Genomic DNA, 16,908 nt, shown 5'->3' with positions numbered 1-16,908 from the left:
AGGTGCATACAACCTAGCCCACTTTTCGTAACCAGCTAACTATAAGTATTCTTTCATCCTAATATCTACCTTCTTCACCTTCTCCATTAGACTGTCAAATTCAGCTTCTGTGTATACTTTTGCCATCGAAAAGTATATCTCGCTCAATTTGGCATGACTCTTTTTGAATTTCTTATATACGTTGTTCCATAGATGCCATATACAAGCAAAATGCGGTACATCCGGATACACTCTCGATACAGATTTAATGATACTCTCATTTCTATCTGAAACGATGCACATGTTTTCCCTTACACCTTATGCTATCTTGAATTGCTCAAAGAACCACGTCCAAGCAGCATTGTTCTCTGAATCAATAACACCATATGCTGGTGGTAATATATGACCTGTACATACAATTGAATATAATTATTTCTTAATACATGTATTTTAATATTTAAATATTAACATATTGTATTATTATTCAAATACTCACCTGCACCATCCAACGTGCTTGCCGAAACGAATGTACCGGTGTAGTAAGATTTTAGGTTACTTCCATCCACAACAACAATTGGTCTACAATGATCAAACCCCCTTATAAAGGCATACAATGATATATACACGTACATGAACTCATTCTTTGGCGATTTTACCATTCTGATGTGGGAACCTGGATATGTCATATCCATTATATATAAGTATCCTGGTAATTTTTTGTATGAATCAGCCGGTTCACCTCTAAGAAAATTCATTGCCTTTTCTTTAGCCCTCCACGCCAACATGTAGCTAACATCTACACCTAAATCTGATTTCACATCATCAATAATGTCCCTCGGAGTGTATTTCCTCTTATGGTTTGTAAGCTTTGGCCTTATAATACCACCTATAAGGCTGCTACTAGCCTGCCGCTGCTCGTACACCTTATCCTTCAGCGGACATGTATGGTTATCATTGAATTCTCTCACCTTGAATAGTTCTGATTTGTTAATGCTTGAAGCCTTAAACCTCCATTCACAATCTTCTGAAATACATAATAATGCATAGCTGCAAAGAATTAATCATTTAACATTTGATTAGCATACTTGTTTACAACAAATACAGCTCATACATCAGACAAATAGAATCTGACATATATACATCCTGAATACATGTTAACAAATTCACAAGTGTATATATAATTTTGTATACTACTGAATTCCAATATAGTTACATGCGTTCAAACACAATGAATACAACTGAATACACTTGTATGAATATGCAAACACTTAATACCACAGTAGACAAAATAAGAAAATAATTAGAGCCTCTATTGTGTTTGTACACCATTAAAATACATTTGAATACATGTATTTAAGCACCCTAAACAAATATAAGTTTTCATATGTGTTCATCAGGAGGAAACACACAAATACGCATAAATACAACAAATTTAAACAAAAAACAAACCTGACAGCATTAGACCGATCAACCCGGAATTGAAACCTTTGAGCTATAGCATAATTCTCCATCACCTCTTTCAATGTAGCCTTATCCTTATAAACTTGTCCGGCCATAACCTCCTTTTGATTGGTTTTTGAAATTATCAAATCATTGTGGAGTTCGAACACTCCAATCGCTTCTCCTGAATAGACAAATTCTATAGCTAGTGTATTATTAGTATCAGAATCGTACCTTTGAACTCCTCCGTCTATAAGCTCTTTTTCGATAGTAGTTACGCACAAAGGATACATCCCAAATTCTCTGTTCTCTTTTTTCAATTCTACATACACTCTGTAACCCATATCATTGTGTATTTCCATTAGCGTGCAATTTCCTTCTACTTTGTATTGTATTTTAATGGTCTTTGAGCTCAAATCTATACCCAGTTGATTAGAAATTGAAGCAACTAGATCATTAAAGGAGGCATACTCCTTAATCAGTATTCCCTCAATTGCAAAATCGATATAATTGCCCTCATCGTTCCACTTGCCAGAATGACGCAACAAAACTGTTAAACTTGCCATATGTATAGAGCAACTATAACTTATGTTGTATATAATTTGTATCAATCGAAAAAAGGAGAAGAGAATTGAAGAATTTGGATGGTCTGTTTTTTTGCTTCTTTTCACGAAAAAAGGGAGAAGATTATTCTGCATTCTTTGAGCAGATTATTGTGTACTCGTATTATTTCTTTGAGTTAAATTAGGAGACTATCATGTGAATTTATTTCCTTCCGTTTTTAACAAGTTTAACTTCCCAGAATTTGCGCAAAAACATTACTGAATTTTATCTGTATTCAGCTTGAATACAGATAAATACAGATACCCTTAGCTGGAGTTCCCGTTTTTACGCCTATTTTTTTGGTTGTATTAATGAATACAACTGCTTAAATACATGAAATACATTGTATAAAAACATAAAAGGTATCTATAACAAGTAATATAGCAAAATGTATCTATAAATGACTAATTAGAATTAAAAAATGGTGCTTTATGAAAAATTCTCATTATAAATTAGGCATTTAGGGTCCACTTAAAAGCCTTATTAGAAATTTCTCCTTTATCGAAGTTGAAATTCGAGTTTTATATCCCACTCCACGTTTTATATGGTGTTCCCTTTTTCAAACAAAAACACGTAACTCGCTTTAATCCTCGTGTCTCATTGGATATATACAGGCCTAGGTAACAGCATTAACATCAACCATCGACGCACAAACAATAGAAGCCTAAACTAATAGAAGCCTAAACTATGGATCAGCTAAAGCCAAGGCCACCAAATTCAACTCCTCTTACTCCTCTTACCTTCTTAGAAAGAGCTGCCACCATCTATGCCGATTGCCCTTCCGTTGTTTACAACAATATTACTCACACATGGTCCCTAACCCATACCCGCTGCCTCAAAGTTGCTTCCTCAATTGCCTCTCTTGGTATCAATAGAGGTGATGTCGTGTCAGTTGTCGCCCCTAATATACCCGCCATGTACGAGCTCCACTTTGCAGCTCCGATGGCGGGTGCAGTCCTTAACACTATCAATATTCGTCTCGATGCTCGCACTATCTCTATCCTCCTATGTCACAGCGAATCAAAACTCGTATTTGTCGATTGTCAGTCAAAATCCCTAGTTCTTGAAGCAATATCCTTTTTTCCGCCGAAATCCAACCGTCCACTCCTAGTTCTCATCGAAGATGACGAATTCCCAACTCCACAAACCAGTGAATTCATGAGCACGTATGAGAAATTAGTGGAAAAAGGGGATTCGGGTTTCAGTTGGGTTCGACCCAAAAGTGAATTTGATCCAATTGTGATGAATTACACTTCTGGTACAACCTCTGCCCCAAAAGGAGTGGTTCATAGCCACAGAGGAATTTTCATTATTTCATTGGACTCTTTACAACAATGGCTTGTTCCAAAACAGCCCGTTTATTTATGGACACTTCCTATGTTTCATGCTAACGGCTGGAGCTATCCTTGGGGCATGGCTGTAGTTGGTGGAACTAATATCTGTTTGAGAAAATTCGACGCGAAAATCATTTACGACTCGATCAAAAAACACAACGTTACTCATATTTGTGCTGCTCCTGTGGTACTCAACATGTTGTCAAATTCCCCTGATAGCAAGCCCTTAAAACACTCTGTTTATATTATGACTGCAGGATCTCCACCCCCTGCAGCTGTCCTGTTTCGAACAGAGTCGTTAGGATTTGTAGTGCACCACGGATATGGGCTAACAGAAACTGGCGGGCTAGTAGTTTCTTGTACGTGGAAAAATCACTGGAATAAATTGCCTGCAGAGGAAAGAGCGAGGTTGAAATCAAGACAAGGTGTGAGGACTATAGGGATGACTGAAGTGGACGTGGTGGATCCAGAATCTGGAGTCAGTGTGAAACGCGATGGTACGACGTTAGGTGAAATTGTCCTAAAGGGTGGTTGTATTATGTTAGGGTACCTTAAAGACCCCGAGGGAACATCAAAATGTTTGAAAGATGATGGTTGGTTTTACACGGGGGATGTTGCGGTTATGCACGCTGATGGGTACTTAGAAATTAAAGACAGGTCAAAGGATGTGATTATAAGTGGTGGTGAGAATTTGAGCAGTGTGGAAGTAGAGTCAGTGTTGTACACACATCCAGCAATTAATGAGGCAGCAGTTGTGGCACGACCAGATGAATTTTGGGGTGAAACTCCGTGTGCATTTGTCAGCTTGAATGGAAAAGAAAAGGCAAGTGAGAAGGATATTATAGAGTTTTGTAGAGCCAAATTACCACATTATATGGTGCCAAAGACTGTGATTTTCAAACAAGAGCTTCCAAAGACTTCAACTGGGAAAATTCAGAAGTTTGTGCTTAGAGATATAGCTAAAAGTATGGGGAAAACTGGCAGCTTGATCAAGATGAGCAAAATGTAAAGATGAGTTAACTCGGCCTGGTTGTGTCCATGACTAGGTTGAACTCATTTTGATATATACCAAGTGTTTATCAAACAAAACTTTGCATCTTTTTTCTTTCTTTTTTTTTTCTTTTTCTTTTTTAGTATGTGGACAAAACCAATAAAAAACAAGAAATATGAATGTGGACACTTGCCTATGGTTGTTAAATTGTTAGTGTCATGATGTGATGGTTTAAATAATTTATTATTTACTGCTCCAGGTTTCCAGTTTCTATACGACCTTGTGGATTTGGCTTTTGTCTACGAGATTTGCAGCCGTACTCTATATTTGTGGCACCTTTTAACTTGTATTCTATTTTTAAAAATTATTGATTTGGTAGTCAGTTGACAAAAAATCCGTAATAATATGACACTTACACCCCTGATAAATCGCGTGATCTGCAACGTCATTCATGAAAAAAGATCTCCTCCTCTCCTCTCAGCAACTTTATAAAAAAACCAGAAACTTCATGCTAATATAGTATGAAGTTGTTTTACATTGAAGCTAAAACTTCATGCTAATGCATGCTGAAGTTATTTATCTTGTAGTCTATAGTTTTCTCATGAACACTGAAGTTATTTAGTTTATTTGCTAAAACTTCAGTTTAAACATGCTGAAGTTATTTAGTTCATTTGCGAAAACTTCAGACTAAACATGTTTAAGTTTTTGTCTTGCAGTATGTAATTTTCTAATGAGTTTTTGCTAATCCATGCTGAAGTTATTTAGTTCATTTGCTAAAACTTCAGTTTAAACATGCTGAAGTTATTTAGTTCATTTGCGAAAACTTCAGACTAAACATGCTTAAGTTTTTGCCTTGCAGTATGTAATTTTCTAATGAGTTTTTGCTAATGCATGCTGAAGTTATTTAGTTCATTTGTTCAAACTTCAGTTTAAACATGCTGAAATTTAGTTCATTTGCGAAAACTTTAGACTAAACATGCTTAAGTTTGTCTTGCAATATGTAATTTTCTAATGAGTTTTTGCTAATGCATGCTCAAGTTATTTCGTTCATTTGCTAAAACTTCAGATTAAACATGCTTAAGTTATTTAGTTCATTATGTTTACGTTATTTAGTTCATTTGCTAAAACTTCAAACTAAACATGCTTATGTTATTCAGTTCATTTGCTAAAACTTCAGACTAAAAATGCTTAAGTTATTTAGTTCATCTGCTAAACTTCATGCCAGAACATGCTGAAGTTTTGTCCTGCAGTCTGCAGTTTTGTCAATAGTCCTGAAGGGCAAAATTATCTTTTTAAAACGCTTTTAACAAAATAATAGGTACGGATGCAAACGAAAAAACAAAGCAGGTATAAGTTAAAAGAGGGCAACCAAATAGGGCGCCCCATGCAATTTCTACTTTGTCTACTTACTCAGAATAACTTTGAGCAAACTTCATTTATAGCCAGCCGCTAGAAATTAATATCAACCGCAAGCCACAAAAATACAGTATGCATTTTGTAGCCCAAAACTAATTAAAAGGCTAGCCCAAGACCACTGTCACTCACCCTCTATATGGCATCCTCCTCCGCTCTCTCCGTCGTTCCTCTGCCACTGTCAGCGATCATACGTCGTTCCTCCGCCTTTCTTCCTTCTCCCTTAGTGATCATACGCATTTTCCTCAGCAGAAGAAGCCGCTGCCGAATGCCACCGTCGCAAGCGCCGCCTCCGTATTGAACCATCAATCTTTACACTAACAGCAGTGGCTAAAATTTATATGTAATTATATTAATTTATAGAACTTAAATTCCTTTTTGGATTGTAGGCCGCATGGGTTGAGAATTCTGTCGTGTTTATCTGGAGTTTGTGTTCACGAGATTTAATGGGTCCCTAATGGGCAAACATGAAAGTGTAAGGGAATTATACAAAATAGACTATCACTATACAATTTATATAAAATAGACTGTGACTATACAAAATATATACAAAAAAGACTGTCATTATACAAAAAATATACTAAATAGACTGTCATTATACAAAATATATATAAAATAGACTATCACTATACAAAAATATACTAAATAGACTGTCACAATACAATTTGTATACAATAGTCTGTCACTATACAAAATATATACAAAATAGACTGTCACTATACAAAATATATACTAAATAGACTGTTACTATATAAAAAAATATACAAAATATACTGTCACTATACAAAATAGACTGTCACTATACAACAAATATAATGGATTGTGAATCAATAAATTTTGAAGGTGTTCATTAATGGATTTCAATCGTTTTAACTTAGCAATTTCCTATCATGTTTTACAATTGGTGTTCAAATTTAAATTGTGAATCAATAAATTTTGAAGGTGTTTGACTCTCCACCATTGACAGCCATTAAAAAGGTTTGAAGGTTTGAAATCGAATTTGGGTTTTCAAAAATCATTATTTATTTGGATTGGGTGTTGTTGCATACAATTATAATATTGTTTGGAGTTTATATTTCAATTTTGAGGGTGTTTTGGTGAAGATTAGACTTGATTTTGGCAGAAGTTCATAATAATAATAATAATAATAATAATAATAATAATAATAATAATAATAATAATAATAATAATAATAATAAGAAGAAGAAGAAGAAGAAGAAGAAGAAGAAGAAGAAGAACACATGACATATAATATACTTACGAAATTGTAGTATAATTGTATGTAAATTGTATTATGTTGTAGTTATATATTTTTTTATTTGAATGTTATATGAAAGTTGAGAAATAGTTGTATAATATATGAATCGTTGTATAAAATTTATATTTAAGTCATCAATAGTATCTTTTTACATAAAGTTGTTGATATGATATTGTAGTTGTATTTAACTTAAGGGTATCAAACGGGCCGGGTTGACCCGTTTCCGGACCGGCCAAGACCGATTGAAACCCGGACCGGTCCGGTCCGATACTTAGGGGGCCGGGTGGGCTGGGTTGGGGGGTTGGTCCGTTCACCTTAATACATCCGATTAACCGGACCGGTCAAACCCGGTCAACCAAAATTCCTATAGAACCGGTTAACCGGCCCGGCCCGGACCGATTTAGCGGCTAGATTTCAGATTTTTTTGTTTTTTAATTGTCATATGACTGTTGCCCAATGGGTTGATTGCAAGAATAGTCCATTTTTGGGCAATGTTTTTTAAAAAATAACACTTTTAGTAATTACTAATTTAGTCCTTTGAAAAACTATAAATATACCCCCCCTCTTCTTCATTTTTTCACTCATTTCTCATTTCTCAAACTCAAATTCTCAATTCAAGTTAAATCATGCCCCGCACTCTTGCGCTCATATGTTTGAAAGCACTTTTAGGTGGTAGAAGAAAATGAAGATGTTCACAAAGTAAAGTGCAAGAACTGTGGTCTAGTCTTAAATCTTCGTCTAAAGTGGGTGGGCACAGGCTGTTTAAGGAGGCATATGAAGAGTTGTCTTGAGCGTCCTCCAGAAATTCGTATTTAAGTTGATTTGAGACAATTTGTGCTATTTTAAAATTATTAGACGTATTTATGCTTAATGTTTTAGTTTGTTAGATTAATTTGAAGTATATAATGCAATGAAAAGTTAGTTTTACTCTTTTTTCATTAATTTAGTTGTTGTTAAATGTCAAAGTTTGAAATAAAAAAAGAACTTGCAAATTATAAGTGCAATTTTTTTCCATCTTCATTATATCCTATTATCTTAAATTCTTAATAAAATATTCAAAATTTCAAATATAAAGATGTTAAAGCCTTTGCATCCTTTTTTATAAGATTTTTTTTTTTAATTTTATATTTTTACTTTATATTAATATAAATTACAATAGTTATACAAAATGCAAAAAAAAAAAAAAATAACACTAACCCGGCCCGGCCTGACCCCTTGGACCCGTAACCCTTACGGTTCATTTTTTACCCGGATGGATCTGGACCCGTTAAGCCCGTATAGACTAACCCATAACCGGCCCGGATTGGAAACCGGCCGGTTTCATTTTTTCCCAACCCGGACCGGCCCGGCTCACCCGTTTAACACCCTTAATTTAACTGGGTAGAAATAATGTATGAAAGTTGGAGATAAGTTGTATAATATAAAATTAGTTGTTTGAAATTTATTTTTACTATGTATGTTGTTGTAGATATTCAAATTTGCATTAAATTTGTACGGAATTTATTTTTAATTTGTATGTTGATGTACCATATATTGTTCTTAGAGATAGAGATTTTTATGTGTTTAGTTTGAATATAATATGCAATGAAGTTTGGATTCAGTAGAATTTCTTTTTAGATCTTGTTAAAATCCGTCCCGATTTCTCCTTAACTTTCTATATAAAACAGTTCACACTATGCAATATGCAGTTTATAAATTAAAAGCAAAATGTGCAACTTTTTTTAATAATTTTTTTTGAAGTAAATAAATAAACTTGCAAGCTTTATTAATTTGCATGTGATTCTTCTTCAACAATATCAATGAAATAATAAGCAAAATTTATTTCAATGGTAATGTAAGATATACAATATGTGTGTCTCACATCCTAATACCACAGAACATTCAGCATGATAGTATTTGGAGATGCTTTCAGGTACTGCTCTGTACTTGCAAAATTTGGCTTTCAAACCCTGATAAGTATAAATAGAGCCAGGAAAATCAAATGTCAGGGAAACGAGATTTCTAGTAGACAGTTAAAAGAACTAAGAAAGGAACTCAAAACAGTGAGCGTTTTTCTTTGGGATAAGTCACAATGAAAAATTTTATACTCCCTGCATCCTATTTCGTTTTTACTCCTTTCTGTTAAAATGCGTCCCAAAATATGCAATTACTTAATTTGTTTTGTGCAAAATATTGACTGTTTTGGTCCCAATAATCTGGAGAGAAGAGGGGAGAGAGGAGAGAAAAAAGAAAAAAGGTGTAACTAAATTCTTTGATTGAAGGTACTAATAATGAATTGAGAGCCTTTTAAGGTGGAATGTATATAATTTATAAGTAATCCTTGTTTAGGGCGGGTAATATACAAAATTAGAACAATTTTAGTAAATAAGTTTTAAATATTGTATAGAAACAAAAAAAAAATCCCTTTTTCATCACTTCCCTGGGCCTGCCTTCCAAATTTCGCATCTCCAGATCTATTCAAGTAAGCTCATTGACTTTGAAATTCTAAAAGGATTTCTGCATTAGTATTTTAACATGTTATAGTAGGATATGTGAAGCTTTAAGATTGTCCGTAGTTATCATTCAGGTAACCTAATTGGTAAAATATTATTTTACTCTACAAATGTAAAGAAATCTCATTCTAGAAAACTAAACATACAATATAGGCAACTTCGTGATCAGATTCACCAAATGTAGTAGCATCCTTATTTTTCTGTATGCACAAAGCAAGTGGACTTCCTAGCTATGGTACAAGGTATTCACCGAGCAAATAGTGTGCCTCTCTCGATTGAAGCATGGAATTTTTATTTTTTTTGTGGTGCCACCCTGCATCCAGTATCAGCATTGAGATCACACTTCAATTAATTCAGATTCGTGTCACATAAGACCTATTAAAGAGGAAGCGCTACCTACTAGGATTATTTTTCATTTTCAAGGTACGAATTTGAGACCTCTAATTAAGCTTTAGTACATGTAAGTTGGAATATACTAGGCAAAAGATAGATGATTGTAAACGTATCATCTTTGACAATAGGCGTTCGGATAATATTTGGTTGAAGAGATAAAAAACTTTCTGAAGTTAAAACAAAAGAAATAAAAAATTCGCAAATTCTAGGATATCTCATCCTGTATTTTGATAAAGGCAATTGGAAAGTTGAAAACTATGACTATTTCCTTGTATCTTTGTGACTAAAAAATTAGTAGCTACATGGACTATGCCATGAAATTTCCAACCATATTCGTCGGAATCCACTATCTCCTACACTAATTAAACAAAGACTTGTACCTACTTGGATTGTCTTTTCTCAATTCATATACTTCAAGTCTACGCATGCCTTGACTCCCCACTCTGCTTCACCCCCTCCTCTCGGGCAATTTCAATTACCAAAGAGAAAAGATGATCCCAGAGCTGTTCGAGAAGAGGCTTAATGCCTTTTACATAAATTGGATCCAATACAAGAAACAACTATGGGGAAATTCTGATGTTGTGGTTATTCACACCCCACCAAAATTGGCCAACTTCTCCAATCCAAAATCATCCTCCTTCTATTTATGGCTCTTAGGTGATGACTTTACCGATACAACTGTAATCTTCACTCCTTATGGAATTTACTTCCTCTGTACCCATAAAAGCTTTTCCAAGCTCCGTGAATTTTGCTCTTGTGCCACGTTGACACGGAAAATCCCAACATCAGTTCAACTGAAAGACAAGACCGACGATGGATTCTTGATCATTGATGCTACGATACGTGACGCTAGAAATATTCGTAACGAGAAGGCCTTTCTTGATGTTGATAAGGAGTATCCGTTTGTGGTTGGTTACGTAGAAGGCGAGTACCCAAAATCGAAGCTTTTCTTGAATTGTATTAATAAATTAGAACCAACTAAGTATCAGGCCGCCACTGTCAATTTTGGTCTTGATGCGATGTTTAACGAAGGTGATGAACAAAGTGTTGGACCCTCCGCGTGTTTGGATGAGAAATTGGTCTCAATATCACAGGAAAACGAAGCTAACCAGTCACGTAAATCTGAAGAAAAGAATATATTGCAGGAGTCTTGTTCACTTATGGACAGTGATTTGGAGCATAAATTGCAATTAGATGACCCAGTCAATTTGTCAAGCAAACTAGAAGAAAATAAGATATTGCTTGAGAAAGATACCATGGATGGTACAATAACGGGAGATGATTTCACTGGTAGCTTGAGGAAGGATTCTGTAGTTATGGATCATGACGATGATGAAGATTGGATGCTAATTGAAGGAAAGGAAGAAGGACAAGAAACAAACGTGGCTAATAAACTCAGCTGGAAAAGGTATTGCTATTCAGAATGTGTCCATCTTTATAGGAGTATTTCATATATTCTGCTGTAGGCTCTAACTATTAACTCATTGTTTACTAGGTGGATCATGGATAAAACATCAAAATCATTTGGTCTTAGGGATAAAACGAAGATTAAGGCTTCTTCACACTAATGTGCCTGTGCCTGTGCCTGTGGTCTCTTCTCATTAGTTGCTAGCATCAGTTTGTGCATACCAGTGCTAGTTATTTTTTAATTTGTTGTTGTTGTTGTTGTTGTTGTACAGTTTGTGATATTGAAGTAAAAATAAACAGGACGGCAAGAGTCCCACATTGAAGTGTGATTAGCAAAGTCATCTTATCTATTACCGTTAAAACAACTCGTAACAGGCTTGTTATATATGGTAATGCCTCAAGCTTACTTTTTTCTATTCCTTTTTTTTTTTAATTTTATTTTTTATGTTCTATCGTCCTTTATCAAATTTCTATTGTAACCTTTTTTACCTTCAGAAAGTTAAGTTTGTTCATAGTTTCTTGTTGAACTATTTCTCAGATGTGGCTTCTCCAGTTCTCATATACTTTGATGACCTTCCATTTTGTCATATACTTCCTAACTGGTAATCAGGAAGCAACTCCCTCGCTGAAATTAGTTTTGCATTTGAAAGAAGCTGTGAGAGATTATGTTAATTTTGTATCGGACGAATACTTTGGCGCGAGAATGTTTACACAAATTTCCCGTACGGCTCCCGTAGTCCCACCTAACTACAAGCCAGCCTTCTCTTATCCCAGGTTTTCTAGCATGATTTTGTGCCTATGTCGAAGCTTGCCTCAAAGGCTTAGCTTCTCCCGTGTCGCCCGTTTTATGCCAAGGCTTCAGCCTTGTCCTGTTGACATTTTCCTGTGGCTGGATCTTGTCCTTGTGCACTCCAGGGGTTTGGCTACGGATATGTCAGTCCTCGTTTGGCATCAAGCATAGTTCTCAAGTGCACAGTCCAATTCTCAAGCTTGACACTTGCCTTGTGCCTTGGCACATGGTTGTGCTTTGCCGAGTAGGGCAACCATCAATCCTTGGCCTTTGTCATGTGCGTCATTCATAAGATGCCCATGGTTGTCATATGGCATTTCCAAACATAGCTCTCACAACATACTTCCATTCCGCATAGTGCAGCGTCGTCCCACGACTGCAAGCCTAGGGCAACGAACCCTTGCTTGCAAGGTTGAACCTGAGTCATGCTCACAAGTCAACACACGAGGCTCTTAAGAGTGGTGACTTGAGTGTCCAATCGGCACATAGGTATTTATCCTTCCCTATGGTAACCTCCAGGGCCTAGCCGTTCTATACGTCAAGCCTCTGGCACTAGTTTTGCGCCCAACGCTAGCCTTGAGGTGTGGCGTCATCCATAGAGTTCCCGAACTCATATGGATACTTTGGACACTCCTTAGAGATGCCTAGACAGGCCCTTGGGGTCCTCCCCCCCACCCCAAGGTTGCTCACTTGGTGCGGCTCAATTGCAGCATGCACGGGGGGAGGTTGGCTGAGTGTTCAATACTGTCCCCCTTATATATGCTTAAAAAGAAAAAGCACATGTTTCCCTATTTAACATGTTTTGGCCAGAGAATCATAATTGACCTTTTTCTTACTCCAACCTCCGAATGAGGTGCTGTTTGTTCTCAATAGTTTGTCTTGACTTCCTTCACAACACACTCTATAAAGTTTCATCCCATTCCCATATCCGAGGAAAGAGATATAGCCTTCGCAAGATTCAGCTAATTACGACAATGCCACTAAACTTGGATAAGTCAAGCCCATAGGTAAACAAACTCCAAATGATGCCAAACTTGGAAAGTATATATAAGGACATACTAGGAACAAGGCCCGCAGCCAAAATCTCTAGATTTCACTCATAACTCGAAAATGTGCGATGCTGACACTCATGGCACGCACGTTGTTGTCGCCCATAGGCTAGACACTTGGGCTCCTCCCAGGTCCTTGTTATACTTCTTTGGCACTCTTAGGACATGCAATACAACATATCTAGATGGTTATTGCCTCCCCCAAAGTCCCTTTGCCTCATGCTCCTTGAAACACATCGTCAGCACGTGCCGCCCGCATGGCTGACACTCGCACAGCCTGCTCGGGTCACACAACATTACAGGCGCCGAGAGTCAATAAGGGCAGCCCGTAACAGATCACATGCCTGCGAAACATGTCCATATTCTTGATGACACTGTTGGAAAATGGGTAATTAAATGCTTAATTGCGACATGTGTTCTGAGCTCCATGAAGAGAATTGTTTGGGATAGGAGCTCAATCTAGTAAACTACATTTTATCTTGAAAGAGGAACTGGAAGAGAAAATGAAGAAATAACTTTATGATTTTCACATAAAGTACAATAATAAAGCTAAGTAGAGCTTCAGAACTAAGTAGAAGAAACGAAAAAAAAAAATAGATAAGGACTATGCAGATGCTATACTCCCTATTACTACTTTGAGACACTACCAGAAATAGCAATTTCAATTCAAAGTCCCAACTTTGCCAATCCTTAAGTAAATTGGGAAAACTACAATTTTCTTGCTTTCTCTGTCTTCATTCCAAGCACTATTGAATTTGTCAACAATGGCATTAGTAAGAGCTCAACACCCTTGTCCTTTGCTGTTTGATAAGCTGACAATGACTTCAAGTATGTAAAATAAGAATCCAAATACATGGCTCTCTCAATCTTGAACTGGAACTGTCCACTGTGACCACATCCATCTACAGGCTCAAATGGGAAATCAATGGTTTTGTACTTTTCATCCACTAACTTTCTTGGAGATTCCCGGTAAGGTCCAGTATCATTATAGTAAAATGGATCAAAAAACTGCATCCACTGAGCTGTTTACTTGTGGCGTAGTGTAGGACCAGGCGGCGATTACTCCGTTTGGTTTCTTGAGCACTCATTTCACTTGTTGGTAGAAAGTTGGGAGATCAAACCAATGCAGTGCTGCAGCAATTGTTATCAAATCTACACTTGACTCTGCTCCTATTTTGCTTTCGACTTCAGCCATTGACATCTTGGGAGAGGTACAAACGTATCGAACGTTAGGTAACCTGGTTGCATATTGCAACTGCTTAGGACTTGTGTCTGTAGCTACTATTCTCTTGTACAGCTTAGCCAATTGAGGAAATTAAACAATAATTTTGGAGCAATTAGAATAACACCAAATGTTTGGAGCGAAAAAAAAAAAAAAGATGCTACGACACTAGGAAATGCTTGTTTTTAACTCTTTCTTGTGTCTATTACAACGCTTAACAATTTATCAACAGAACATTTATGTTTAGATATGATAGTATGAGAGAATTGTTGATGCAAACGCTCATCGTCTGTGATTACAGTCTTAATATTGTTGGAAAATATTGGTTATGGAGAATAAGATTTAGCTTGAGGCGTGTCAAGGATACTATCCTTAAGGATATTTTGCCCACACCGTGATTAAAATTAGGCGTATCGCCCAGGATTCAACAAGCTCTTCTAGTATAAACTAGGAACAGAAACAACAAAGATTAATCAAAAGAAAACTCAGCACAATAAAAGAAATTAGAAGAAATTTTTTACTTCTTTCACACCCTACTCCAAAGTTGGACATCTATTTGTTAAATAAAGAAATGTTACATAACATTGAACACTTTCCATCATGATTCCAATTTACTCTTCCTCACCATCACCACTAAACCATTTAGCCACCTCCCCTGATGGCACCATGAACATTGATCCCCCAGTTTCCCCAACGCAACTTACTAATTCTAACAACCAGTCGTACCTTAGCACACTTATCTCTAAAAACAATACACCTTCATATACTCATCAACCTTACTCCCTAACCCCCAGGCTCGACATCACAGATGAAACGGAGGCACCTACTGACCCTTCAATCTTTAGCCCGCTCTCACTAGAAAAAAACAGACTCTATGCTCCATGGAAACATGCAGTGATTATCAAGGTTTTTGGTCGAAAGGTTGGCTACCAACTTCTTCGCCAAAAAATTTATACACAATGGAAACCTACTGAAAATCTTCCACTTATTGATCTAGGATCGGATTTCTTCATCATTAAATTTCAAAAGGAGGAGAATAAGCTTCATGCTTTGCAGGATGGCCCTTGGTTTATTTTAAACCATTTTCTCTCAGTCCGTCAATGGGAACCAAAATTCATGATTTCTGAAACGAAACTAACATACTCAGCAATATGGTTGCGTCTCCCCGAATTACCTACAGAATTTTACGACCTTCGGATTCTGAAAAAACTGGGTAATAAAATTGGAAAACTACTTACTGTTGATACATGCACCTCTACAACAACCAGAGGAAGATATGCCCAGCTCTGTGTTGAGGTACCATTGGATCAACCGTTGAAAACTCACCTCTTTATCAGCAGTCACAAGAAAACCATCCTTTATGAAGGACTAATGTCACGATCCGGATTTTCCACCCTCGGGAGTCGTGATGGCGCCTACTCGTAGTAGCTAGGCAAGCCATTTTAATTACTTTTCCATTAATAAACAAATCTTTTTAACAATTTATGGCAACAATATAAAACAACGAAATTAAGTAATAGCGGAAGTCTTAATTATAGAAACTGAATAAAATACGGAGTAGTCAATATAAGCCTCTACCCAAGACTGGTGTCACAATACTCACGAACTGCTAAGAATTTCTAAATACAAGGGTCTGAAAGAACACATAAGCTGTTTGTCTCGAATACAAGGAGACAACAGTCTAAAAGAGTGAATAAGAGAGAGACGCCGGGCCTGCGGACGCCTGCAAGGCTACCTCGGGTCTCACGATACTGAAAGCCTGCTCCCGTGCTAATGCTGCTGCTGCTGCTCGAAACCTGGACCTGTGCAAAGAAATGCACAGAGTGTAGCATCAGCACAACTGACCCCATATGCTGGTAAGTGTCTAGCCTAACCCCGGCGAAGTAGTGACGAGGCTAGACTGGACACCACATAAGCCTGTGCAATTATAAATATACAGCGGGAGTCGAAATACAAGGCAAGTAATAATATGGGAGGGGAAAACATGTTGTGGGGAGATAACAGTATTAACAGGAATCCAGTGTGACAATCTAAGAGCAGCTTAGGATTTACAGCGAACAAGAAACTATTACCCAAAATAAACACATTTGTATCAATAACTGTTGCAGCGCGCAACCCGACCCCAATATTTCAACACTGTTGCGGCGTGCAACCCGGTCCACAAATATCATTGTTGCGACGTGCAACCCGATCCATATCATTTATCAATGTTGCGGCGCGCAACCCAATCCATATCATTTATCAATGTTGCGGCACGCAACCCGATCCTCAAATATCATTGTTGCTGCGTGCAACCCGTTCCATATCATTTATCATTCTACCTCACCCAAACAACGGTCACAAATAAGGGGCAAGGAAGTAAACAAGTATTGGAAGAATTCCCGGCAAGGGAATACAGTCAAACAATTCAATCCCGACAAGGGAACAATATCAATAAACTCAATATCCCGGCAAGGGAATAACCAATAACCCTTTCTCTTGCTTTCAATTCTTACCTTATAATTTACCTTATCATTTGAGCCAACGCTCCCAAGAAT

At 36.9% G+C, this 16,908-nt stretch overlaps 3 protein-coding genes and 1 pseudogene across 4 annotated transcripts; 2 read left to right on the top strand and 2 right to left on the bottom strand.

Annotated features, from left to right (window-relative positions):
- Positions 1–297: 297 nt before the first annotated feature.
- LOC109238108 lies at positions 298–1,985 on the bottom strand. Its single transcript, XM_019404539.1, has 3 exons — positions 1,429–1,985; positions 476–1,026; positions 298–386 (listed from the first exon to the last, which is right to left on the bottom strand). The coding sequence occupies exons 1-3, from the start codon at positions 1,983–1,985 to the stop codon at positions 298–300; spliced, it is 1,197 nt and encodes a 398-aa protein (XP_019260084.1).
- A 592-nt stretch (positions 1,986–2,577) lies between these two features.
- LOC109238121 (probable acyl-activating enzyme 6) lies at positions 2,578–4,634 on the top strand. Its single transcript, XM_019404550.1, has one exon. It carries the CDS (start codon positions 2,710–2,712, stop codon positions 4,363–4,365), a length of 1,656 nt encoding a protein of 551 aa, XP_019260095.1. The 5' UTR covers positions 2,578–2,709; the 3' UTR covers positions 4,366–4,634.
- A 5,562-nt stretch (positions 4,635–10,196) lies between these two features.
- LOC109238120 (FACT complex subunit SPT16-like) lies at positions 10,197–11,822 on the top strand. Of its 2 annotated transcripts, none has more exons than XM_019404549.1 (2): positions 10,197–11,311; positions 11,583–11,822. In XM_019404549.1, exons 1-2 carry the CDS (start codon positions 10,395–10,397, stop codon positions 11,587–11,589), a joined length of 924 nt encoding a protein of 307 aa, XP_019260094.1. In that variant the 5' UTR covers positions 10,197–10,394; the 3' UTR covers positions 11,590–11,822. The 2 variants fall into 2 exon arrangements, with proteins under 2 accessions (XP_019260094.1, XP_019260093.1); XM_019404548.1 differs by having other exon boundaries at positions 10,201–11,311; positions 11,399–11,726.
- Positions 11,823–11,921: 99 nt separating this feature from the next.
- Positions 11,922–14,464, bottom strand: LOC109238107 (annotated as a pseudogene).
- Between the last annotated feature and the right edge of the window lie 2,444 nt (positions 14,465–16,908).

The sequence above is a fragment of the Nicotiana attenuata genome, unplaced genomic scaffold (genome assembly GCF_001879085.1).
Source record: "Nicotiana attenuata strain UT unplaced genomic scaffold, NIATTr2, whole genome shotgun sequence".
Classification (NCBI taxonomy): Eukaryota; Viridiplantae; Streptophyta; class Magnoliopsida; order Solanales; family Solanaceae; genus Nicotiana; species Nicotiana attenuata.
The sequence above is the reverse complement of the archived record's forward strand: the minus strand, read 5'-3'. Positions and strand labels throughout refer to the sequence as shown.

Coding starts and splice junctions, on each gene's coding strand:
- LOC109238108 (XM_019404539.1), bottom strand. CDS start 1,985: ATGGCAAGTTTAACAGTTTTGTTGCGTCATTCTGGCAAGTGGAACGAT. Junction 1,027..1,428: donor GATCGGTCTAATGCTGTCAG/GTTTGTTTTTTG, acceptor AATTCTTTGCAG/CTATGCATTATTATGTATTT. Junction 387..475: donor AAGCACGTTGGATGGTGCAG/GTGAGTATTTGA, acceptor TTGTATGTACAG/GTCATATATTACCACCAGCA.
- LOC109238121 (XM_019404550.1), top strand. CDS start 2,710: ATGGATCAGCTAAAGCCAAGGCCACCAAATTCAACTCCTCTTACTCCT.
- LOC109238120 (XM_019404548.1), top strand. CDS start 10,395: ATGATCCCAGAGCTGTTCGAGAAGAGGCTTAATGCCTTTTACATAAAT. Junction 11,312..11,398: donor AATAAACTCAGCTGGAAAAG/GTATTGCTATTC, acceptor ATTGTTTACTAG/GTGGATCATGGATAAAACAT.